The 26969-nt window shown below is 43.5% G+C and overlaps 3 protein-coding genes across 7 annotated transcripts in view; 1 reads left to right on the forward strand and 2 right to left on the reverse strand.

Moving 5' to 3' along the window:
- The window catches only part of LOC140105046 (uricase-like), a 26700-nt gene extending 16057 nt beyond the window's left edge, over nt 1–10643 (reverse strand). The window contains exon 1 of one of the 4 annotated variants that reach the window (XM_072128905.1): nt 10502–10643. In XM_072128905.1, coding sequence (XP_071985006.1) covers nt 10502–10555 — 54 coding nt within the window. In that variant the 5' untranslated portion in view covers nt 10556–10643. Of the gene's footprint in view, nt 1–1073; nt 1201–1570; nt 1745–6551; nt 6676–10501 lie in introns of those variants that run through there. The other 3 variants (XM_072128904.1, XM_072128906.1, XM_072128907.1) reach the window with 3 other exon arrangements.
- Nucleotides 2662–26489, forward strand: DNASE2B (deoxyribonuclease 2 beta). Of its 2 annotated transcripts, none has more exons than XM_072128902.1 (6): nt 2662–2813; nt 17696–17867; nt 19722–19803; nt 23639–23800; nt 24834–25031; nt 26128–26489. In XM_072128902.1, the coding sequence occupies exons 1-6, from the start codon at nt 2713–2715 to the stop codon at nt 26475–26477; spliced, it is 1065 nt and encodes a 354-aa protein (XP_071985003.1). In that variant the 5' UTR covers nt 2662–2712; the 3' UTR covers nt 26478–26489. The 2 variants fall into 2 exon arrangements, with proteins under 2 accessions (XP_071985003.1, XP_071985004.1); XM_072128903.1 differs by having other exon boundaries at nt 23711–23800.
- Nucleotides 14267–16220, reverse strand: PPIL1 (peptidylprolyl isomerase like 1). Its single transcript, XM_072128908.1, has one exon. The coding sequence runs from the start codon at nt 16131–16133 to the stop codon at nt 15630–15632; it is 504 nt and encodes a 167-aa protein (XP_071985009.1). The 5' UTR covers nt 16134–16220; the 3' UTR covers nt 14267–15629.
- Nucleotides 26490–26969: the final 480 nt, after the last annotated feature.

The raw sequence follows: 26969 nt of genomic DNA on the forward strand, positions 1-26969 counted from the left end.
TTTTGGTATTGCAGTTCAGTGTAATTGCAGTGAATGAGCCTGAGCCTCCATACCACACACTGACAGCCAGGCTTTATTATAATAATGGGGCTCATTTTCTAAGGGCCCCGCGGACCGCAATTTCATTGGACATCCTGACTATTTCCGTTTTGCTCTGCAGGGACCGAGATTTAAAAGGGGTTTTTGGGGCACGCTGGCTTTCATGCGACACAAATGGGGGGGGGCATCGGACGACCCGACGGATTCCGACAAACCACGGGATTATGTCGCAAGCCATGCACTTACATACACCGGGAAGTAGAAGGTGAACTCCGGCAGACCTGAGCGGGAGTGACACATGGAGGATATCGGGCGCACGATCTTCATGAATCGCGGCAGAGTTCATCCTCGTCGGACAGTCCGGATCGGGGATCGCGCAAGGACTGGGTAAGTAAATGTGCCCCAATATGTTGATTTTACTGTAAATTCTCTTTGTAAATGTCCCCAATCAGGAAATCCAATCCAATATTGTGCCAAAGGAAATTGTAAGTTATCCCACAAAAAACAAGAACTCAAACAGCTACATTGATGCCAAAACATTAAAAAAAATTTACTTGTAAAAATTATCCCGAAAGAAATGTAAAAAATATTGCAAAGCCTTATGGCAAAAACTGGGTGTGGATATGTTACTATTATCCATATCTTCTTGTAGGAAAGGAAATTCGTATAGTAGTGATAGTTTCCTTTTATGGAGACTCCTTATGGACTTTTAGGATTCCCAGACCAAGGTGCCAGCATACCCTCTGCTCCCCTTCAGGTCACTCCTCTGTATCAAGCCAAAGACCCCAGACCTCAATATCATCTGAAAGGTTGGATCAAATCTACATAATTTAGAATACAATCTAATACAGGATAACATGGTCCGACTCTCCCCGGAACGCCCATTTCCGTGCGACACATATGTGGCGCGGACACTTCTTAATTATATGTGCAAGCAATTTGCAATGAAAAGAACGTGCAAAGTCCAACAGAAAACTGGCGCAAGCACCTTCCTAAACGTGGGCCATTATATCTGTAAATCAGCTTGGCCCTACCTTCAGCGATCCTCCATAATGCGCCATTATTCAAGTAAAGTCACAGTATCCGTAAAATGACAGCTATCGGTTTCTTGTAGTAGATGAGTGTGGAAAGGGCCTGACCAGGGGCTGTTATAGTACGTGGACTCCGGGCCAATCAGCTTTTATGTACATAGTTGAAATGTAACCTCGACTTGAGGGGTCACAAATATCTGAAAGGGGTCAGTTATTGTTTAACTGGAACGTTGCGTGCCCCTTCACACAGCACTTTTTGGCAAAAAAAAAACTATACATGTTCACGTCTGCACTGGTGCCCTTAAACTTTGGCGCTAGTAAATACAGTTTTTCTTATTTCGGCAATTCTCTTTAAAGGAATTGGTCACTTTACCTCACAATTTATATTGGGTGTGTAAGTGTGGGGGGCAGGATATTAGGTAATTTACCAATATACATACATCTGTTAAAAGTTCTGCTCCACTTTCTTGATATGTAAAGTGAAGCCTCCTGTTTTTTACCTCATTAGCTGGAGATTCCTGTCCATAAAATGGCCGCAGATGGAGGGTCATGTGATCTCAGATCATCTCGAAATCCTGCCATGTATTTCCGCCAAGCTCAGCCTCTACTGTTACAGATCCATGTAAGTGAACAAATGCGTATAAATCTGTATATTTTCAGAAGGGGTAAGAGGGTCCCACTCACAAGTCCAGTTATGACGCTGGGACAGGAATGTCCGGCTGATGAGGTAAAAGACAGGAGGTTTCATTTTACATATCAAGAAAGTGGCGCAGAACTTATAATAGATGTCTAACGGTAAATTACCTCAAAAATTGTGGACAACCCCTTTCAGGCCTATGGAGCAACCAAGTAATCTGCTTTTATTGATGCCCTAGAAACAAAATGAAACACATGGTCTATTCTTCACCTACATTCCAGTCATAATCTTTCCATCATGGGGACCAACCATAGTCCTAGTTGTTGATGATCGGTAGATGTTCCAGTAGTAGGACCACCATGAATCTGCTTTTATTACCAGTGGTTGAAGTCGATAGGTGATGAATTCTTATGGCCACAATATGGCTTTAGGATAGATGCACACTATTTAGGAAATCTGATGTGGATTATAGTAGTTTTGGTTCCAAATCCACCTTGTACATGGTGCCAGAATTTTGTGGTTGGCCCAACAAAAGAGAGCCTCAGCAGAATCGGTACGTGTCTTCGGTATAGTAAGTATCTTCATCTAGGTTTAGATGCGGATCTGGTATAAACTCTCCTCACCCATGGGTAGGGATCCTGGTTAACCCCCTCAAGCAAAGAAGTGGATTTACCCTGCTCCGGCTCCTTGTTCTTAAGTTGCTCCTCTGACCTACTGAGGCAACAGAAGCAACTTTGGAACTAGTTTTTTTCCTAATGCCAGTTTCAGCTCCTGTGGGCTTTTACAGGACTCTGGAAAACTTCTTCAACAAGTATTGGGTCAGTGGGACCAGCAAATTGTCTAATAAAAAGATGCCCCCGAAGATTTCCATTTTCCAAGGCTATAATACAAAGTTGACAGCACAGAGAGAGATACTCATCACATGATGTTACTTCCTGCTTTGGGACAGGATCAGAGAATGGAACTTCTCCTTTACAGCAACATTCTGCATCCTTAGGAGATAACATGTCCGGGCTGTGTTGGTTGGCAGTGCTCTGGATGTTTGTCCTCCGTCTAATTACTTGTGAAATCACCTGTCGCAATGAGGAAGGAGATCCTGTAGACTGGTAGGTGATGAACCCTCACATGATCATATGTAAATTGTGTTTTTCAGATTCACCTTACGCCAATTGACCTGAAAGCAGTTTGTGTATGGTTGTCTGATCATGGGCATCTTACCTTTGGGACCTTTCTGATACAAGAAAGTCTCCAAACCATCAATATACAGAATATACAAAACTAATCTTTTTGTTTGTTCATTAATGTACACTCTACACTCCATCTGGATAGAAAAACACAGAAATTAAGTTTTTGCTACTTTATTAAATAAGAAAAACTGAAATATCACATGGTAATAAGTTTTCAGAACCTTTGCTGTAACACTCATATTTAACTCACGTGCTGTCCATTTCCTTCTGATCCTACTTGAGATGGTTCTACTCCTTCATTGGAGTCCAGCTGTGTTTAATTAAACTGATTGGACTTGATTTGGCAAGGCACATACCTGTCTATATAAGACCTCACAGCTCACAGTGCATGTCAGAGCACATGAGAATCTTGAGGTCTAAGGAACTGCCCATGGAGTTCATAAACATAATTGTGGCAAGGCAAAGATCTGGTCAAGGTTACAAAATAATTACACTAGGTTCCTAAGTGCACAGTGGCCTCCATAATCCCTAAATGGAAGAAGACTTCCTCGACCTGACCATCCAGCCAAACTAAGCAACTGTGGTGAGAGAGGTAAAGAAGAACCCCAAGATCCCTGTGGCTGATCTCCAGAGATGCAATAAGGAGATGGGAGAAAGTCCCACAAAGTCAACATAGTCAGTGACTGCAACCTCCGCCAGTCAGGGCTTTATGGCAGAGTGTGCAGACAAAAGCCTAAACCCAAGAGAATCCCCAAATACAGGTGTGAAAAACTCGTTGCATAATTCCTAAAAAGTACATGACTGCACTAGCTCAAAAGCTGCTTCTACTCAATACTGAGCAAATACTTATTACCATGTCATATTTCAGTTATTTTTGTTAAATTAATCAAGGATTGTTAACTTTTTTGATTTTACCAATTGGCTGCAATGCAAGAAAGAGCGAAAAATTTAAAGGGGTCTGAATACTTTCCGTACCCACTGTACCACCAAAGCCTATGGTTGGAATACCACTTGAAATGTTGATGTAGTCTTCACTCAGTCTGTAGTTCAGACCCCTATGATGTTGCAGTTTGTGTTATTATACCCTCTGTTAGGTCGGGATTTATTGCAAGGTAGGTCCAGCTGGTCCATTTTGCCTGGAGATTTGCTGATTATAAGAATTTACAAAGAATAGTTATGGTGGGCCTATCCTGTGAGATGGACCTTAGAGCCTGTGGATGTTCACTTGATAATTTGCATAAATATTGGGGCACAAGTGGCCTTAAAATTGTTTAAGGGAATGTACTCTGTGTCTACAAAATAAATGAATATTTTTGAGACCAAGGTATCAGGCCCTTTTCACACAAACATTTTAATTTGACCATGTGCTACCTGCACCATTTCAGTACAGATTGTAGCGTGTAGTATATAGCTAGCCCCTGTAGTATATATCCAGCCTCCTTTAGTATATAGCCAGTGTGCCCCCTCCCCGATAGTATATAGCCAGCCCCCTGTAGTATATAGTCAGCTTGCCCCCTGTAGTATATAGCCAGCCCGCCCCGTGTTGTATATAGACAGCCAGGCCCTTTATTGTGTACCCAGCCAGTCCCCTGTAGTATATAGCCGCCAGCCAGCCCCTTTACTATATAGCCAGCCAGCCCCCTGTAGTATATAGCTAGCCCCTGTAGTATAGCCAACCCCCTGTAGTATATAGCAAGCCAGCCCCCTGTAGTGTATAGCCAGCGGGCCCCCTGTAATATATAGCCAGCCAGCCCCTTTGGTATAGAGCCAGCCACCCCCTGTAGTATATAGCTAGCCCCCTGTAGTATATAGCCAGCCAGCCCCTTTAGTATATAGCCAGCCAGTCCCTTTAGTATAGAGCCAGCCACCCCCTGTAGTATATAGCTAGCCCCCTGTAGTATATAGCCAGCCAACCCCCTGTAGTATATATCCAGCCTTCTTTAGTATATAGCCAGCCAGCCCCCTTTAGTATATAACCAGTCAGCCCCCAGTAGTAAACAGCTAGCCCCCTGTGATATATATCCAGCCCCCTTTAGTATATAGCCAGCCCCCTGGAGTATTTAGCTGTCAGCCTCCAGTATGGCCTGCACATAAAAAAATAAAATGTATACTCACCACTGCGACGCCCTGGGCAATTCCTCTTCTTTCTTCATTTGTGCCAGCTCCAGGTCGCTGACCTGGAGCCGTCACACATGAAGACAGAACAGGAGCTGCCGGGGCGTTGGAATGGTGAGAAGTAAGTTCATTTATTTTTTTATATACCCAAGTATAAGCCAAGTGGGGGCTTTTTAGCACAAAGATTGTAGTTCAATAATAAACTAGAGAGAATCTTAGAGACCGTGGCTGTGTGATTCTTTGCGTGCCCATAATATAATATATATTTATATATTACTATCCAATTCCACTTTAAGAGTAGCACACACTTCAGTGTGCAATCCAAAACATGATCATGGTCTGCAATACTGTCCCGCTCAGCTGTGTGGTGATAGCACCTCAGATTTTGCCCCACCAAAAAAGTGACCTGCTTTGAGATCTGACTCAACACCTCTTGTATTGGTCCCACCCCTCATTACCGTTCCATACCAACACCATACATCCTAGCCCCTTTGGTATGCACGCCACCATGGAAGTCATGGAAGCTACCATCCCATGCCCTGGCGGGACCTCGGTTGATTTGACAATATGGTTTACGACTCAAGATAGAGCCCATAGTGCTGCTTTTTCCTTGCAACGAATTTGAAACTGTACTTATGTGTCTTAGTTTCCACTATTTTGTATTGACATGCTGTTAAATTTTCCACTTTGTTTCTTCCTTTTGGTCTAATAAACTTGATTGAACCATAATGATATTTAAAGGGGTTGTTGCACAATTGACACATCCTCGGCAGTTTATATGCTGGGGCCCATAGTGAGCACAAGGACCGAGACCCCCAGCACCCCATGAGACATACGGGACTACTTTGGCAGCTACATAGAAGTGATAAATGAAGGGTTTTTGAATGCCCAACAGGTCCAAATCCAAGACTTCAGGTATTGGGATTGCTGGAGGTCTCAGTTCTTAGACATTTGTCCCTTGGAGAGGGAATAAGAGAACTTTGTGGAAGAAAATCCTGAAAATCTCTCATCTCTCCATTTTTGTAACTCCTTCTATTCCCCATGACTTAAAGGGACCTGGGATAGGATAGGGCCTAACTTTTCTGGGAAAACTCCTTTAAGAAACCTGGAAACACTTTTCCTTCGTTAGACCGTTCTTATTTCTGCATACATGTAACACTGGGTGTTCTCGTTCACCTCATGAATTGGGTGTGTTGCAAGAACTAAGTCGACAAGTTCACCCTCAGTTGGTGACACCCATTGTCAATGTATTTATAGCCTTTTAGAAGGAACCGCAGAGGAACAATACAACGTTAGTTCCCAAAAATAAAAGTCCTGTATTTACTAAACTATACAGGACTCAAAATACTATCGATCCTCCAATACTGGATCTGCTAAACAGGGGCAACCGGCGCTGCACAGGAAGAAAACGCAGGAGGCGGGGGCCCGACATAGAGAGGAAGCGATGACCCAGGATCCTGAATAATCAGTGATTTTCCAGAGAAAGCAGCCGACTAGAAACATTCCAGTGATTCCCGGTTGGCATACAGTTGGCATACCTACCTTTAAAAGTGGGGCACAGTCTCCGAACGAGTTATCAACCTTCTTGTCCTGCATCTTGCCACGTCGTAGCTGTGTAGTAGGCACGGTGGATATATGTGTGCCGGTCAGTGCCCAACTTGTAATAGATTTATTTATTTTTGAATCCTTTAATTAACAGGAACAAGGGAGGAGCATCAGGAGAGGAGGGCAACGCCCAGACACTGGCAAAAATGCAAATGTAATGTGAAATACACTGAGCTGTAACTTTATGATAAACATGGATTGAAGGGGTTGTCCAATTTCAGCGAATAATTGATATTGTTTGTAGAATAGAAGGTTCTACAATTCCAGTACACTTTTTGTATCATCTTCTCATAGTTTTCCAGATCTCTGCTTGCTGTCATTCAGAGTAGTGTCTTACAGTAAGTGGTGGCTAAAGGAGTTACTACAATAATTAGTTATTGTAGTTCTTGGGGCACCAGGTTTGGTAAGATTTTTCATAGATTCCCCGAATTGATGAAGTGAGATCTTCTGTGTGCATTAGATCATTGACCTTCAAAGCAACGTTGGAGCCACTGTTTCCAAAGTAGACGTATAACATGACCTTGGTGCCATGACCAAAAAGCGATACAAGGGATTTCTTGTATCATTGCATAGACATGTCATAATGGTGAAGAAGAAGCAAAGGCCCATTTACCAAACCAGATTTACCCAATATTTGCCTGATAACCATTTGGATAGTTTGCCAAAATGATAGGAGGACACTGCGTGACAAAAAGTTGAGCCGAAAGTCACCTTCCTCTTCTAGACTTCTTCAGCTGTGGTCAGCAATTTCCAACACTCCGAATGTATTGAATTGGCAAGTAGGCTGCACCCACTGGTGATAATGGGACTCCTTTTCTTGTTATAAGGTGGGCTCCCAGCAGTTAGATCCTCGCCATACTATTATCTCCTATCCACAGGATAGAGTTTACCAAACTTACCACAACCCCTTTTACGGAATATCCTGAGATTATTATTTTAACTTTTTCCCTGGCAATGATATATCTCATACGTTGGGTGGCAGGCTGGCATCAGTATGGCCAAAGAAATATGCGATACGTCCTCTCTGCAAAGGGCTATAACTGTGGATCAGTGGCACCTAGAATCTCCTCTTTCATATGAATCTAGAATTGCTTTGTGTTGTGAGGAGCGCTCATCTCTCCCCTTCTCCACCTGGCAGTGTGCCACCCCCAGCATGCGTTTGTGTGAAAGGAGCTTTAGACTTTTAGATTTGGACTAAGTGGATGTGGCACCAACATAGAAGTGGTCACGTGTATGTGTCCTGCAGGAGAATTGGTGATGTGGTGATCCCTAATTGTCAGTCGCTACTGCGTGATATATTTATCTACAATGACTCTGGAAATTAGGGAAAGTGATGTCTATGTAAAACTTGTGTAAGACACGTCTCATGCTAGTTTTTGGATCTTGTCGACCTTAGAGTATGTAGTGATATCCATGAATCCATCAGCTGCATGCTACATAGGGTATCATAAGGTGTCGCTGTGTGTCTCACAGTTTATCACAATTGCTTTTACTAATACCCTGTCACCTTATAGACCGGCCCAATAATTCAGGTCCCCTTTTTAATTATATTTAAGCCGGGGTAGAGGAGCCTTTTACACCCTACCTGTGATCCCCCTTTTATTCCTTTCTTCCTGCACTAAGCTGGAGAAACTTTCCTCTCTTTCCTCTGTTATATTCTCCCATCACTCCTCAATGACTTATCACTTTCTTAATGTTATTGGGTGCTCTTCTTTCTGACGATCTCACCATAAACACTTCTTGGGCATCCAATAACATCAAAAAGGCTATTGTTGTTGTACTCATCTAGGTTTTACGTAGTATTTTTGGTATCCTGCCATAGGATCATGGTCCACAATATTGTCCCGCTCAGCTGTGTGGTGATGGCACTTGGTATTTTGCCCCGCCAAAAATGTGACCTGCTTTGAGATCTGACTCAACACCTCTTGTATTGGTCCCACCCCTCATTACCGTTCCATCATACCAACATCTTACATCCTAGCCCCTATGGTATGCAGGCCACCATGGAAGTCAGTTGGCAGCTACCATCCCATGTCCTGGCGGGACCTTGGTTCATTTGAGAATATGCTATACGGCTTAAGATGGAGACCATAGTTCCTTTTTCTTTGGAACAATTATTACGAATTTGAAACTGTATTTATTTGTCTTAGTTTCCACTATTTTTTATCGACATACTGGGGCACATTTACTAGGTCCTTGCACCAGTTTTCTGCCTGACTTTGCACGTTTTTCGCTGGTATTAAAGAAGGGCCTGCACCTCACATGTGTCGCATGCGACCCTTTTGTGACGTGGCTGCACTGGTCATCATGCAACACAAATTTCTGCACTGAAGGGGGCGCTCCGGTGCTTAGTCGGACCATGTACCATTTCTAAAATGCAAAGTCCTACAGAATTGTGTCGCACACCCCTTGTTAAAGGTGCCCCAAACAAAAGTGGTGCACTCAATCAGGGCAGTGCAGAGGGCACCAGATTCATGATGGACGTGCACCAGAAATCTTCAATCTGGCACCCCCTCTGGACACTACAGTAAATTAACCCCGCTGTTTTTTCTCTTAGTTTTTTTTGGTCCAATAAACTTGATTGAACCATAATTATATTTAAAGGGGTTGTGGCACAATTGACACAACCTCAGCAGTTTATATGCTGGGGCCCATAGTGACCACAAGGACCCCTAGCACCCCACGAGACACACGGGACTACTTTGCCAGCTACATAGAACTGAAAAATGAAGTGTTCCTGAATAACCCACAGGCCCAAGACTTCAGGTACTGGGACGGCTGGAGGTCTCAGTTCTCAGCCATTTGTCCCGTGGAAAGGGAATTAGAGTCCTTTGTGGAAGAAAATCTTGAAAATCTCTCATCTCTCCATGTTTGTAACTCCTTCTATTCCCCATGACTTAAAGGAGCCTAAGATTTTCCTTGGAAAATTTCTTTAAGAAACCTTTTTTACGTTAGTCCGTTCCTCTTATTTCTGCATTCATTTAACACTGGGTGTTCCCATTCCCTTCATTAATTGGGTATGTCGCAAGAACTAATGTATGGAGCCCGGACAATAAGGAGGGTTCGTCATGGGATTTTTAGACATTTATAATTTACCTCACAATTAGTTTAGGCGGGAATTTTTTTCCCGCCTGTAAGCGGTTGCCACCCTGGCTAGAATTCTGCCAGGAGGGTAGCAATTCCAATTGGTAGGGTCTAAGGGCCAATGGGCACCTGTTGCTGGGGGAGATTTCCCTCTTTCCCCCAGTGACAGTGAGTAATTAGCTATCTTTGTTTGTGTCACATGACCGGGGGTTTCTTTATATACTGCTGTGGTATGGTACTCGACCAACCTTATTTCCTTGAAAGCCCGGATATCTGGACCATGTCACCCCCTCACCCCTTTTTCTGTATGTTTGTATTTTATGTCATGGCCTTGGCTTCCTGAACCAGAGGGTAAATTGTCATTTGTTAAATAAAGTGGTTCGAGCTTATATTGATTTCTGAAGTTTTAATAAAGTTTGTTTCATATTGAAAAGTTTTACAAAGTTGTTTAGGTAAGGCCGTGGTCATATTTACCCCCTCATTCTGTTGTCTGAGTTTGCTTATTGTTTTAAGTCTGTCTTAAAAATCCCATCAGACAAGTTCACCCTCAGTTGGTGACACCCAATGTCAATGTATTTATAGCCTTTTTGAAGGAATCGCTGAGGAACAATACAACGTTAGTTCCCAAAAATAAAAGTCCTGTATTTACTAAACTATACAGGCCTGGAAATACTATAGATCCTCCGATACTGGATCTGCTAAACGGGGCAACCGGCGCTGCACAGGAAGCAGACGCAGGAGAACGACATACAGAGGAAGCGACGACTAGAAACATTCCAGTGATTCCCAGGTGGCATACCTACCTTGACACGTGGGGCACAGTCACGGAACGAGTTATCAACCTTCCAGTCCTGCATCTTGCCACGTCGTAGCTGTGTAGTAGACGCGGTGGATATATTTGTGCCATCAGTGTATGGATTTTTTATTTTTTTAAACTTTTAACAAGGGTGAGGAGAGGACACGCAACGCCTAGACGCTGGCAAGAACACAAATATCATGTGCATCACACAGTGACGGAGGATAAGCATGGATTAACCCCTTCAGGACACAGCCAGTTTATAGCCCCATTATAGCTCAGCCCCATTTTTTGTAATCTGACATGCGTCACATCACGGTTATGATTTATTTATATGGTTATTTACATAGTTTATTTATATGGTTATTTACATACCGTATATACTCGAGTATAAGCCGACCCGAGTATAAGCCGAGACCCCTCATTTTACCACCAAAAACTGGGAAAACCTATTGACTCGAGTATAAGCCGAGGGTGTAGTATATAGCCAGTCTCCGTGTAGTATACAGCCTGCCCCAATGTAGTATACAGCCTGCCCCCATAGAGTATACAGCCTGCCCCCTGCCAAGCGAATAAAAAAAATAAAAAACGTAATACTCACCATCCGGTGTCCCGATCTTCAGCGCGAGGCTCCCGTTCCTCGGCGCGGTACCAGGCGGCGGCGGGTCCTCTTCTCTTCTGTAGCCGGCAGATCACGTCCATGTGATCTCCCGGCGGGCGCGCACAAGTATACCGCGGTGTCGCGGCTGATGACGTCATCAGCCGCGACACCGCTGCATCTTATTGTGCGCCCGCCGGCAGATCACATGGACGCGATCTGCCGGCTACAGAAGAGAGAAGAGGACCCGCCGCCTGGTACCGCGCTGAAGATCGGGACCCGCGCTGAAGATCGGGACACCGGATGGTGAGTATTACGTTTTTATTTTTTTTCTTGACTCGTGTATAAGCCGAAGTGAAGTTTTTCAGCATATTTTTTGTGCTGAAAAACTCAGCTTTTACACGAGTATATACGGTAGTTTATTTATATGGTTATTGAAGACTTTAACTTATCAAACTGATTTGACTGAGATTTTTTATTTTTTTTTGTTTTTTCCATTGCATGATGTACTTCGTTGAAGTGATAAATTTTGGCTTGATAAAATTCTCATTTTCAAAACAGATAGTTTTACCACCTAAATAAATTACAGAAAAAAATTCCCTTATGTTTTCATAGATTTTTAACCCCTTCACACTCCGCATCCAGATATTTATTAGACGCAAGCGCTTCCTGGTTTTGTCATGTCACCCTGTCTCGAGACAGTGTGACAAGTGTATGGGGCGGGTGAGAATCGCAAGGCGACACCCACCTTTTCACATCACAGGACCAATTTGATTGGACCTGCATTGTCGATCCCTGCCACTGGCCAGTCATTACAGATCGAGTCATGACATATGGATAGATACGTGTGATCTGTCCTGTAGGGACTGATGAACAATTACTATTACACCCCCCCCCCCCCCATCATTTTTTTCCTTGCATTATTCCCAGCACTGTCCGTTTTCCCTCCCCCCTCCAACCACACTTGTAAGTAGTAGTAGAAGTAGGAGCAGGAGCAGTGCAGTGTGTTGAGCATGTAGTAGTGCACACAATATGCGGAGGATGTAGTAGTGCACGCCCTGTGTGGAAGTGGTAGTAGTGTGTGCGGTGTGCAGAGGATGTAGTATTGCTGTGTGGAAGTGGTAGTAATGTATGCGTGTTCGGAGGAAGTAGTTGTGCACGCAATATGAAAACTTGATATTTTAACTATAAATCTTCTAAATTTCGTAAAAAGTAAGCAAAACGTTTAAAAAAATTATGGAAATGGAAAGAAAACAAATGGCAAAAGTTTTCTACAAAAAATAAAAAAAAATTGTAATTTTTTTTTCACATTTTCCCTAAATTGCTGAATCTTTCCCTCCCAAAAAAACACAATCAACTAGCAAAATTATACTACTAATATAAACTACAAAGTGTCATGGGAAAACATTCTCAAAATCAGTTAGATAAGTTAAAGTTATTACGACACAAACAGACACTGGTCAGATTTAAAAAAAAAAAGGGGATGAGCCTTAACATGCAAACTGGCTGCGTCCTTAAAGAGGACCCGTCACCCTGAAAAATGGCACTAGGAGCTGCTTACTAAAGTGTAAGCCTGTGTTAACCTTGCCTTAACAAATGCATGCATTAACACAATGTTAACACATGCATTAATGCATTAAGGGTTGCGTTAACAGCTGTTTAATTAGGCAAATCTCTCTACAGCTGTTGCAATGCGGTTTTAAACACATGCGTTAAACGCGGCGTGTGACCGCACCCTCAAACTATGAGAAACAGCTTTTAGGAAGATTGTTAACCCTTTGAGATCTTCATAGTATTTAAAACCAAATGAAGGCGAAATTTAGAATGGTCCGATTTTGTTTGGTAATACATTCGTTTAGCCCTAAAATTTACACATTCACAAAAGATAATAAGGGAAAACCCACCTTAAAATTTGTTCTGCAATTTCTCCCAAAGTACAGAGACCCCACAAGTGGACCTTGTATGGACTAATGACGGGTACAATGAGCCGGCTTTTTCGAGTGAGTGACGTGAGTTCTCACTTAACCCCGCGTCTAAACAGCTCACCACGCCCCCTCTAACCCAACAAAATTGGGTTAAAAGTGGTGTGGAGCGGGGGACCGAGTGGCCTGAGGCTCCCTATTATATTTTTAAATCAGCTCCACAGTGTACTATTACGCCTTAGAGCGCTATTAGCAGGACTAACAGGTTAGAGGAGTTTCCCAGTTTCAGCAAATGATTGATATTGTTTGTGCAATAAAAAAATTCTATAATTCCAATACATTTTCTTTATCACGTCCTCAAGGTTGTTGTCATTCAGAGCTGTGTGATAAAAATAAGCCGTGCACCTGTGTGACATCACATGACCAGGGCTATAACGAGCGGCGCACCTGTGTGACATCACATGACCAGGGCTATAACGAGCGGCGCACCTGTGTGACATCACATGACCAGGGCTATAACGAGCGGCGCACCTGTGTGACATCACATGACCAGGGCTATAACGAGCGGCGCACCTGTGTGACATCACATGACCAGGGCTATAACGAGCGGCGCACCTGTGTGACATCACATGACCAGGGCTATAACGAGCGGCGCACCTGTGTGACATCACATGACCAGGGCTATAACGAGCGGCGCACCTGTGTGACATCACATGACCCGGGCTATAACGAGCGGCGCACCTGTGTGACATCACAGGACCCGGGACATAAGGAGCCGTGCCCCTGTGTGACATCACACGATCAGGGACATAACGAGCCGTGCCCCTGTGTGACATCACACGACCAGGGCCATAACGAGCCGTGCCCCTGTGTGACATCACATGACCAGGGCCATAACGAGCCGTGCCCCTGTGTGACATCACATGACCAGGGCCATAACGAGCCGTGCACCTGTGTGACATCACATGACCAGGGCCATAACGAGCCGTGCACCTGTGTGACATCACATGACCAGGGCCATAACGAGCCGAGCACCTGTGTGACATCACATGACCAGGGCCATAACGAGCCGTGCACCTGTGTGACATCACATGACCAGGGCCATAACGAGCCGTGCACCTGTGTGACATCACATGACCAGGGCCATAACGAGCCGTGCACCTGTGTGACATCACATGACCAGGGCCATAACGAGCCGTGCACCTGTGTGACATCACATGACCAGGGACTATTTGTATCCAGCACGCAGAGATCTAGAACATCAAGAAAAACTGATACAGAAAATATATTAGAAAATTGTAGATCATTTCATTACACAAACAATATCAATTTGATGAAAGTGGACAACCCATTTAAGTAAAAAAGAACAGTTTATGCAGTAAAGGTTTCAGCCATGTAAAATGCAGAGTGATGTAAAAGAGAAAGAATTTCCTTTAGCCAGATTGCAGGATGGGAGAGAAAAAAAGTGGGATTTGGAAGGTATAATAGATGCAATCAGATAAGAGGAGGCCTAAAGTAGTTATCAGTTATTAGAGGTCCTAATAATTCAGAGCTCAGCCCATGCTGTAGTCCTTCCACAGGCACCAAGTTTGTTAAGATTTGTCATATGTTCCTCGGATTGATGAAGTGAGATCTTTAATGTAAATATGTTATTGAACTTTAAGGCAATTTTTGGGGCCCACGTCCCCAACAAAGGTGTACAGGGAGTCACATTCCTTTTTGGAAGTTCTCCAGTTGATGAGACCTGAGGGAAAACAGAGTAATTTTGCAGGAGACCTGGATACTTTCTAGATAACAATTTATAGTTGACTTCCTGGTATCTCAACTGTGGCATAATCCAAAATTCCACTGCATTAGATACCTGGGGTCGCATGAGGACGATTGGGACTGAACACGGTTAAGCTATAAGTGAGGGATGATCTTGAAGAACATAATCCTTCAAATGCAAAGGAAGCATCTCATCTACTGCTTCATTCAGACAAATGGCAACAAGACCCCAGATTGCATTAGCAGCAGGCCACACGACTCCCATTCTTGTTCTAAGCAGTCAGACCCCTCACCATATTATCCCTATCCACAGGGTAGAGGTTACCAAAACTTGTCACAACCCCTTTTATGGAATATCGCAAAATGTACATTTTTAAGCAGATATATTTCGGATGCGTGATCAACGTCAGATCCGTGTGACACAAGCATATCGATGCTCATCCTGACGCTCCATCAATTGGAGAAGACGGAAACCTCAGTTCTCGTAACTGGCAGGAGCTCTTTCTCCTGATTGGTGATGGAAACTGGTATGGGGAAGGGGGATAGCGCTTTGCTGGCTGGATTATCCCCTACCTGTGTATGGAGGATAGCAAATTTGGGACTTCACCTTTAAGGACTGCAGAAACAGATCTCCCTTCCCCCAGCCTTGGCATTGGAAATTTTAACAAAATTATCTGGTTAGAAAGTAGTTTTTTCCTGCTCAACTTTTAATTTAAAAAATGGTACAAAAGAACCACAATGGAAGAAAATACAAAAAAAAAAGTCCTTGTAGAACACCCCAGTCTCCTGGTGCCCCCCAATAGTCCTTTCAGCGGACCCCCCTCCCCCATCTCTCTCGCTCTCTGTTATCAGCCCTGGGGATAGGCCCGCAGGATCTTGACCTCGTCCAGCGGCCGGTCCTGGCTGTCGGTCTCCACCATGCCCAGCCTGTTCAGGGTGCCGATGCCATTGCACACTCTCCCAAAGATGGTGTGCTTTCCGTCCAGCCATTGTGACGGGGCCAGGGTGAGGAAGAACTGGCTGCCGTTGGTGTCGGGCCCGGCGTTGGCCATGGCGAGGATCCCGGCTCCGGTGAACTTCAGCTCCGGGTGCAGCTCATCGGCGAAGTGTTTCCCGTCATAGATGGAGCCTCCCCCGCGCCCGGTGCCGGTAGGGTCCCCGCCCTGCACCATGAAGTCCTTGATGACGCGGTGGAACTTGGTCCCGTTATAATATCCGCGGCGGGAGAGCTCCGCGAAGTTCTTACACGTCCGGGGTGCGTGGTCCCAGTATAACTCCACCGTAATAGCGCCCATGCTGGTGTCCAGGCAGATGGTGACCGGCCGCCAGTTATCTGGTGGGATCCCCGCCATGATTCACACGTGTGCCGCGGGTAAGAGCGATTTCCGCATCCCAAGCCTCGTTCTCACGCTCACTTCCGCCCCCTGCAGCTGCATCATCCTTTACAAATAAAGTTGCATTTGATTGCTTTCAGACATCGGTATCAGGTTGCCCATAGCAACCTATAATAATTCTTTTCTGATTTTCAAGTTGTCTTTGAGAAAATAAAAGCTGCCAATTGATTGGTCGAAATGGAAAAATGGAAATTTTAGGTGGTGAAAAACCCTTTTACCACCTAAAATTTCCATTTTTCCATTTCGACCAATCAATTGGCAGCTTTTCAGCATTTCAGCAAATAAATGTTATTATTTGAATAATAAAAAGTTATACAATATACTTTCAGTATCAATTCCTCACGGCTTTCTAGATCTCTGCTTGCTGTCATTCTGTAGGAAGCTTCATTGTTCATTTCCAGTGGACAGAAATCTGACCATGGTCACACAGGTGACGGCTCGTTATATCACACGGCTCTGATTACTCTCTGTTATACTAACGTGCACCTGTGTGACCATGGTCAGATTGCTGTCCACAGGAAGTAGCTTTCTATAGCAGGACAGCAAGCAGAGATCTAGAAAACCACATAGAATTGATACAGAAAGTATATTGGAAAATTGTATAACTTTTCATAATACAAACAATAACATTAGGAACACCCCTTTAAGTTTAAATGACAAGTTAGATAAGTAATAAATGACAGTTTTAAACATTTGAAAAACAACAAATGTTGCGCATACAATCTTCCCATAATTTGACAACTAATTCTGGAAAAATGTGGTTTAGTCCAAAACGGGGGGGACTGTTTTAGCAAATAGTACCTCAAAATTGGACCATTTGTTGGCCAAACGGACCATCCATAGTGTCTAGGATGGGCCTCTGTGATATATATATAGTGATATATGATTTGTGAAGCGCTACGGAATTTGATGGCGCTATATAATTAGAGATTATTATTATTATTATGTTGTAAGGAGTCCCTGCTTCCCTGCTGTGATCATCGTGACTACAGTTCAGCGTTGCTGTTTTGCTAAGAAGAAGGGACTTGTATAATATATCACTATGATGCACAGTCCTGTCTCTAGCTCTGTGGTTGGTCGATTATATCCAGCCAGTGCACGGTCCATTTTTCACAGACTATCTTCTACTGCGCTATTTTTTTCCGATATATTTGACAATGTGAACTAAGCCTAAGGGTGATGTCACACATGGCGTTTTGGTCCGTTTTTAAGCAGTCCGTCCAAAACTGCATGCATTAAAAAACACATGCGTTTTTTGAGAACACATTCATTTTTGGACCGTTTTAATTAAGATAATTGGTAAAACCTTTCAAAAACTGATGACATCACCCCAAGGCTGTGCATCCAGATCACGGCCCCCATTGTAGCTGTGTGAATGTGGCTTTACAGTGATGTGCTGATATTCATAAAGATCCTGCCTCAATTTACTGCAGTTTTCATGATAGGGGCTGCCTATTTATTTATGTATCCTGTCTTTATTCTATTTGCTTTATTTTACTGCTATATTTCCCCCTCTATAGGTTTGTGGTGTATAAATTACCAAAGAATCTGATCAACGAGACTTATGGACCAGGGCTGGACTATTTCTATCTCGATTCAAAGTCACAAGGATGGCAAGTCAGCAAATTCTTCATCAACATGACCCAGGGTGCAATGGCGCATGTGCTGCAGCAGCTCTATCAGTCATATAATGTGAGTGCAGATCTCACTGTGTGCAAATATATTTGTTACAGTCTGGACACAACTCTAAGAGTCTGTGCACATGGTGGAGCAGGTTCACAATATCTAGAATATCATACACATATGCACTGGATAGTCAGACATGAAGTTGTGACATCACCAGGGGCACAACTACAGGGGTAGCAGCCATAGCAGCTGCTATGGGGTCTGAAGTGTCAGGGGGCCCCGGCATCCAGGGTATTGGGTGTGAATATGCTGTATGTGTGGTGTGTAAATACTGTATTTGTATGTGTGTGTATACGCTATATGTCTGTATATGGTATTGTATGTATGTGTGAATATGTTATGTGTATATGCTGTATGTATGTATATATGGTGTGTATATATTGTGTGATTATAAGTGAGTATATAAATATGTCTGCTATGGGGCCCTCCCTTTCCTAGTTACACCCCTGGACATCACCACATTGTCTACACTCACCACTTCTTTTACAAAGGGAAGTCTGGAAAGCAGTCACTAGACCTAAAATGGTGAACTCCATTAAAGGACCACGTCCACAAATGATTGCCTATTTACTGGATCAGTGATCACCTGCATATTGTTGAGACTTTATCGACTGGGATCCCCGTGGTTCCTAAAGTTAGGGACCAATAGTATCAAGTGAGTCCCAGCAACCAGACTTCCACCATTTGCAAGGTATCACCTATTCAAGTGGTGGCGAACCTATGGCACGGGTGCCAGAGGAGGCACTCAGAGCCCTTTCTGTGGGCACTCAGGCCATCACCCCAGGACAGAGTTCACCAAACAGGACCAAATCCATCAAATCTTCCTGCTGTCCCAGGCAACTTGGAGAGAAGCTATAATTAAAGTCTGAATTAGCCCTCCTTCTTTCAACTGTATTGGAGGCCTCAGGCTGGCGATACAATTGAAAGAAGTGGAAGAACAGGTAGCATTAAGCTACTGCTTAAAATGCCACATTGGCACTTAACGGTAAAATAAGTGGATTTTGGTTGTAGGTCGGACACTCTGTCTCTAAAAGGTTCGCCATCACTGACCTATCCTATTAGTGGCTGATAACTTGCTATTTTAACCCAACCCCATTGATGGATTATTTACACCACTTTATATAAGCTGTTGGGTATTCTACTAAATGTCGAAAGCAGATGCCAAAATCTTTGCATAATCTTTAACCAGATAGCAGTGTTCCACAATGTACCCTCTTCAGTTCTGCCCCCTAGGAAAGATGCCTGATAATGTGGAAAATTACTCCTAATTCTGGAGAAAATTTCCGATTTTCCATTTAATGAAATCTACCACATGGATGCAATGCTTCTACACCAGGCAAACTTACCTGCTGGAACGTGCCTCCGATCCATTCTTTTTTTTTGTTTCGTAAAGCTTAGTTTTTGAGATAACCATCTTTTAAAGTTATGCAAATGAGCCTCAGGGGCTCCTGGCTCTATCACAGAAGCCCTTTCTGGCCCAGTTGTCTGTTAATTATTCCCACCTCTGTTCAGCTTTTCTTGCTGGGGAGGGAGGAGGCATCAGAAACGCAGAATAAAGGTGCTAATGATTAATAGACAACTGAGCCAGAAAGGGCTTCTGTGTTGGAGCCAGGAGCCCATGAGGCTTATTTGCATAATTTAAAAAGACTTTTTTTTTTTTTCTTTTTACAAAAGCTAACCTATAAGAAACAAAAAGAAGAATGGATCCTCTTTCAGGAGGCGCACAACTGCATGTAAGTGTTCTAGAATTTGAAGCGCTGCATCCATGGGGTAGGTTTCCTTTAAAAGAATAGATGTGATACTTCTCAGATTAGTCATTTCACCTTTTGTTTTCACTTGACTAAATTCTCCTTCCCACAGAGAAACGACACGGCGTACATGTTATATAACGATTCTCCCCCGGGCATTAATAGTTCTTTCACACAAAAAGGACACTGTAAGGGTAAGTCACAAGTATGTGCTTAACTTTTTGCCAAATTTGGGCTTTTCACAGAAAGATGAATGTTGCACACTGTATATGTACAGGAATGATCTACAGTCATGTGATCTAGTAAATGCAGAATTATGTTACATACAGATGGAATATCTCTGGAAGTGTCATGGAAGTCTGAAAGTGTACATTGTAGTACACTCACCCGCCACTTTATTAGGTACACCTGTCCAACTGCTCGTTAACACTTAATTTCTAATCAGCCAATCACATGGCGGCAACTCAGTGCATTTAGGCATGTAGACATGGTCAAGACAATCTCCTGCAGTTCAAACCGAGCATCAGTATGGGGAAGAAAGGTGATTTGTGGCCTTTGAACGTGGCATGGTTGTTGGTGCCAGAAGGGCTGGTCTGAGTATTTCAGAAACTGCTGATCTACTGGGATTTTCACGCACAACCATCTCTAGGGTTTACAGAGAATGGTCCGAAAAAGAAAAAACATCCAGTGAGCGGCAGTTCTGTGGGCGGAAATGCCTTGTTGATGCCAGAGGTCAGAGGAGAATGGGCAGACTGGTTCGAGCTGATAGAAAAGCAACAGTGACTCAAATCGCCACCCGTTACAACCAAGGTAGGCAGAAGAGCATCTCTGAACGCACAGTACATCGAACTTTGAGGCAGATGGGCTACAGCAGCAGAAGACCACACCAGGTGCCACTCCTTTCAGCTAAGAACAGGAAACTGAGGCTACAATTTGCACAAGCTCATCGAAATTGGACAGTAGAAGATTGGAAAAACGTTGCCTGGTCTGATGAGTCTCGATTTCTGTTGTTACATTCGGATGGTAGGGTCAGAATTTGGCGTCAACAACATGAAAGCATGGATCCATCCTGCCTTGTATCAACGGTTCAGGCTGGTGGTGGTGGTGTCATGGTGTGGGGAATATTTTCCTGGCACTCTTTGGGCCCCTTGGTACCAATTGAGCATCGTTGCAACGCCACAGCCTACCTGAGTATTGTTGCTGACCATGTCCATCCCTTTATGACCACAATGTACCCTGTAACATCTGATGGCTACTTTCAGCAGGATAATGCGCCATGTCATAAAGCTGGATTCATCTCAGACTGGTTTCTTGAACATGACAATGAGGTCACTGGACTCAAATGGCTCCACAGTCACCAGATCTCAATCCAATAGAGCATCTTTGGGATGTGGTGGAACAGGAGATTCGCATCATGGATGTGCAGCCGACAAATCTGCGGCAACTGTGTGATGCCATCATGTCAATATGGACCAAAATCTCTGAGGAGCTTCCAGCACCTTGTTGAATCTATGCCACGAAGAATTGAGGCAGTTCTGAAGGCAAAAGGGGGTCCAACCCGTTACTAGCATGGTGTACCTAATAAAGTGGCCAGTGAGTGTATATATACATCAAATCTACATGCTGCTTACATTAGTGTCCATAAGCCATGGCCATCTTTGGATTTGACTTGGTGATTCTCCAGTAAAAATCCTATAGAATTTTTTGATGATTCTACAAGACAAGAATATAGCTGCATTACTACACAGAACCTTTATACAGGTGTAGAATTGTTTCAGAAATATAGCGGCAACTTTGTTTAATAGTGTACAACCCCTTTAATTGTACTTTAGGTTTAATTAAGTTAATCTGGAATCCAAGACCAGGTAAAAATGCATTCACAAACCTAAAGGGGCGCCCTGGATCTATTGGACGCAGTTAATGCTCCAGATGGACAAATACACCTCAAAAGGGAATCTGTTAGGCAGCCTCACTTTATACAGCTTGGGTTTATCAGAGCGAATGGACAGGGTTATGTCTGTGAGCTCTGCCCCTGCACACTATGTGACATCATACAGTACGCGCGTGCAGAGCACACAGACTCGTCTCTGCCCGTCCTTCTGCACGGGAGGCGAGGGCAGAAGAGGAAGCCAGAGCGTAGGATTTAAGTACTGAATTATTTTTTTGTTTTTATATGACAGCTAATGAGCACTTTAGTAGTGAGGGGAGGCTGCTGCTAGATATGTTATTATTGAGTGGAGGCTGCTGCTGGAGTTTTTTTTTGGGTGGAGGCACGTTGCCTCAGTGGTTAGCACTACAGCCTTGCAGCGCTGGGGTCCTGGGTTCAAGTCCTATCCAGGTCAATATCTGCAAAGAGTTTGTATGTTCTCTCTGTGTTTGCGTTGGTCTCTTCTGGGTCCTCTGGTTTCCCTCCATACTCCAAAACATACTGGTAGGTGAATTAGATTGAGAGCCACATGGGGACAGGGACTGATTTGGCAAGCGCTGTGTAGCGCTGCATAATCTGTGTGCGCTAATAAAGAATTATTATTATTACTGCCAGACATTTTATGGAGTGGATGCTGCTGGACATTTAATTGAGTGGAGGCTGCTGCTGGACATCTTAATGAGGGGGCTGTTAGACAGTGGGGCTCATTTACTAAGGGTCACACTGCTGACTGTCGTTGGACTGTGCACCTTTTTTCAGGGATTTCACGGCTGGCACAGGTATTTAGGAAGTGTCTGCGCTGGGATTTTGGGGCATGGGATCCTTCTGTGCTGGCTTCCATGCGACACAAATTGATTCGGACTGAGCGCTGGATTTAACTTTCCAATTGTGTCGCAAGCCCAAGCACTTACATGCACCAGGAAGAATAAGGTGAACTCTGTCAGACCTGAGCGGGGAAGCGACACATGCAGGATCTCGGGCGCACAATCTTAGTGAATCACGGCACAGTGCATTATCATCGGACAATGCATATTCTGTGAACTCCAGTGGCCGGGTATGTAAATATGTCCCCATATCTTAATAAGGGAGGCTGCCGCTGAACACTATGTATATGGTGTACGAATGTGGTTCTGTGGGTATATGTCGGTGTAGCATATATGTGTAGTTTTAAGTGTAATGTGTGGGACATTGGTGGCAGCATGATATTAGGAATATTATAGGATCCCGATCTAAAGTTTGCATCATGGGCCCAGTGGTAGTACACCTCGCTATGCTCTGGATACTGGGTGACAGTGAAGGGAGGTGTACTGCACCCGGAGCATTGTGCAATCGCTAGTGGACCATTTAATCGGACTCATAGCTACCGGATTTCTCTGCATAGTAGTAGAGGTTAGCAGAATATGTTTGAGATCCTTAACCCCTACTGTATAAGGTGGCCCCAAACTGCCTGACAGATTCCCAGTGTGGTCCCAGGCTTTAGCAAAATAGGGCTTTTATAACTAATAAAATGGCCAGTATAGACACGTAATCACTCTGACTGGTGTACGTGTATATCTGTCTTCACTTGGTCAAGCTCGTTCCATTTGTAGGCCAATATTAGGTCATGACCAAGAGTTTGTAACCCATTGCATACATTAATGGGTGGGGTAGCAGGTTAATATTTATCATTCTTCAACGTACAGAGGTTGTCCCAGAATGACATTACCTTGTGCTTTACTTACCATGGATCTGCAGTGGTTCACTAATTCATTGGCGCAAACATTCACTACTGTACTTTGAACCATGAAGAGTTGCCTACACAGAAAAATATTTACTTACAACTTGTATATTTTATATCCAACAGATACTCTCACAATTCTAGGGGGGGGGAGACAAAGGCTTCACTTTACATATCAAGAAAGCGGAGCAGAACTATTACTAGATGTATATTGGTAAATTACCTAATATCCTGCTGCCCCCCACACACATACTTACACACACATTACAAAAACATGAGGGAAAGTGGTCAATCCCTTTAAGCAAGCGTAGATTATTACACTAACTTTTATTCAGTGCATAATTTTTAGTTTTAAAAACTTGTAGTTCATTTGTTTCTCTGCCAGGAGCTCTGTTTTTTGATAAATATCAGGGATTTTGGCTCATACACTCCATACCACATTTCCCACCATTTCCAGAAAACGGATTTGGGTATCCGGAAACAGGTCGATTCTACGGCCAGATAGCCATGTGCGTGACTTATAAATATGAACAGTATGAGCAGATTGGTGAGTATTAATAATATGAAGTGTATTTATTATGTTCCCATAGCTGCTAGTAGAGGTGATGGGGGTATTAAAGGTAAACTATTTTTAATACTTTTCATTAGTGACTGTAACCAAATGTAATATATGGGGTCTGTGGGAGGCTGTTGGATATAGGAGATAAGGCTGCTGTCTCCTAGAAACTGTCCCTCTCATGGTCAAGGGATTGTAACTCAGCCTTAAAGGAAATCTACCATCAGAATCCATCATGATAAACCAGGGACATTACTCATAGATCCAGGCACCGTGACTGTGGTAATCTTCTTATATGTTTTATCCATGGCCTCCATCAACTTTCTAAAATCAACTTTTAAAATGCTAATGACACTGTAGATCTCTGAGGGCGTTACCAGAGCCCCTCCATGCTGCAGATTGATAATATGTTACACTGTAGGAAGGAAAAAGGCAATGGATAACAAATATAAGAAGATTACCACAGTCACGGTGCCTGGATCTATGAGTAATGTCCCTGGTTGATCATGATGGATTTTTGATGGTAGATTCATTTTAATGAATTTGGGACAGGTTCATAAGTTATTATGTATCAACATGGGATCCCAACCTCTGGGTCCCAGATTGTATGATTCCCATATTATTGGAGCAGTTTGTTGAAGTGATCTTCTGGAGATAGAGCCAGGTTCCTGTGAGCTGTAAGTGCACAGGCTATTGGACTCCCACAGACCTGCAAGATTAATAGCAATACAGGTGGTCCCATACTTAAGGACACCAGACAACCCCTAGTTACAGACGGAGCTCCAATGTCCACTGTGACCTCTGGATGCTTTATTTAAGTCCCAGACTGCAATTGTCAGCTGTAAGGTGTCTGTAATGACATTTAATTGATAATCCTTGTTCCCATTACAGCAAAAAAATACTATCTGTATCTTGTAACTTTGTCCCAATAACCATGTTGTTTCAGTACAATTATTGCATGCAGTCGGACACAGTTGAGAACCTCGTATAAATGTAACATACTGTCTTCTCTTTGATGGAACAGCTGCCCAGTTGTTGTATTACAATCCAAATGTCTACAATTGCTCCATCCCTGACATCTATCAGAAAGATCTATGGGGCTTGTATAGAATTTGTCAAGGTTCGGGGTTCCCTTGGGTAGAGGCGACAAGACTTGCTTTACTGGAATCCGCTCAAGGAGAATCCTTCCTCAATTTTGCAAAATCCAAATATTTTCATGATGGTAAGAAATCAAAATTATTTCTAAAAGTTGTATTCAAGTGTTAAGAGGTGGTCCAGCTGCATCAGGTTCCAATATCAAGTATTTCCCTATGCACAGGACAGGGGATAACTTGCAGATTGATGTGGGGTTCAGTGGTGGTTCCCCTAGAGATAACAAGGATGGAGGTCTGTTGTACCACAAATGAACGGAGCAGCAGGTCAGACATGTGTGCAGTCTATACATTTGCTCTACGGAACTTGCTCTACTCTCCATTGCCAATGATGGAAGTAGTAGTACTGCACTCGGTTATCTCTGTCAGTGCCATAGAGATAATTAGAGCAGTGGGTGCATGTGTTCATTCGGGGTTAAAAAGAACTAGCAAGTTATAACTTATTCTGTGGATAAGGGAAAACTTGATGAGGCTCTTGATGTCACTGGACGACCTTAAATTGTTGTACTCTAGTATCTTACATCATGTAGTATCAATTCAGAAGCCAAAATTCGGAGATTAGAATGTTATGGTTTTGAATTCCCTGAGATTTTGATTTGATTCTGTGCCAAAGATTTGCCTAAAAATTTGCACGTAGTAGGTGGTCCTTTTTGCTGAGGCAACTATATGAAGCCTTAAAGGGGTTTTTCAGGAAAAAATATATTGATTTTTCTCATGTTCTAGTGCCCCAGTTTCAGGCCCCCACTGCTGAGTCGTACATCCATGTGTATGCTCTGCAGAGCGCTGACTGATTTCAGTGCCTTTTATACTGGTTATCTGTATACTCTATTGTGTTTTTGCTGTATCTCTGACCCTTTCCTTGTACCTTTGACTAGTCCATTGTCTTACAATTTTGTACCTTGCCGCCATTTGTGTTTTGACTCGGTTTGCCTGACCTCACTTTTATCTGCCTCTTTTGTTTGTTTGCCTTACTGTTCTGTAAATCCCCTCCCCCCCCCCCACCCGGATAGGGACTGTCACTCAGTTTCCCTGCAATTTAGGACAGGACCAGCAAGTAGGCAGGGATAAAGGTTCTGGGAATTCCAGGGCTAGAACTTCTTCCCTGTCTTGACATATATATTTTAGCCCGCTATAAGCCTACGCTTATTCTCCGTGCTTCTTCAACAGATATCTTCACAGCCTGGATGGCTCAGAAAATGCAGACACATTTATTAACAGAAACATGGAGGCCAACAGGTATAGAGGTTCCATCAAACTGTTCTCTGCCCTGGCACGTCTACACTATCAAGAGAATCAAGCTTCTGGCCAACTCCTTCTACTCCCTCCATGATCACTCGAAATGGTGCGTCTCCCGGTGGACTACGAATATGTGGACGTGTATAGGAGACCTGAACCGATATCCACAGGAGTTATGGAGAAGTGGGGGCTTTGTGTGCAGCCAAAATGAGATCATTTACAAAGCATTTAGGAATATTGTGGCGTATTTTAGTGACTGTGAAAAGGACAATTTTCATTAAAATCTTGGAAAGGGGATGTATTACTTTTTTTTTTTTTACTAATTAAAATCATATCATTTTCGTAACCTGTTTTTGTCTTCTGAGTGGAGATGTTTTTATTCTATTTTCTTCACATGCTTGAGCTCCTGTTAACAGCATTTAGAGATATGCTTTATGGCAGCTAGTGGGGATGACTGATATCTAAAGGAGAGCGTTTATGGCATGCTCTGTGGCCTATGCAAAGGTTATTGTTCAGGTTGGTCCTTATCTGAGACCTACCTCTATGTGCCAGAAGTTAGAGTCTCGCTGTCGCTAGCTGTTGTTTCTCTGGCTAGCACACCTCATGTATTTTTATGGGCTCATTTTTATGGGCTTTTGATTCTACAGCCCCGTGTGTGAGCCAGAAACTCATATTCCTTTTCGTGTTTGTGGCTCAAGCTTTCTTCTATCATAATCTGTGTGTGAACCAACCTCACACACCGAAGACACATTGGCCACAAACAGCGGAGCACA

This window comes from Engystomops pustulosus, chromosome 10 (assembly GCF_040894005.1).
Source record: "Engystomops pustulosus chromosome 10, aEngPut4.maternal, whole genome shotgun sequence".
In the NCBI taxonomy this organism is placed as follows: Eukaryota; Metazoa; Chordata; class Amphibia; order Anura; family Leptodactylidae; genus Engystomops; species Engystomops pustulosus.

Coding starts and splice junctions, on each gene's coding strand:
- DNASE2B (XM_072128902.1), top strand. CDS start 2,713: ATGTCCGGGCTGTGTTGGTTGGCAGTGCTCTGGATGTTTGTCCTCCGT. Junction 2,814..17,695: donor GAAGGAGATCCTGTAGACTG/GTAGGTGATGAA, acceptor CCCCCTCTATAG/GTTTGTGGTGTATAAATTAC. Junction 23,801..24,833: donor TGAACAGTATGAGCAGATTG/GTGAGTATTAAT, acceptor TTGATGGAACAG/CTGCCCAGTTGTTGTATTAC.
- PPIL1 (XM_072128908.1), bottom strand. CDS start 16,133: ATGGCGGGGATCCCACCAGATAACTGGCGGCCGGTCACCATCTGCCTG.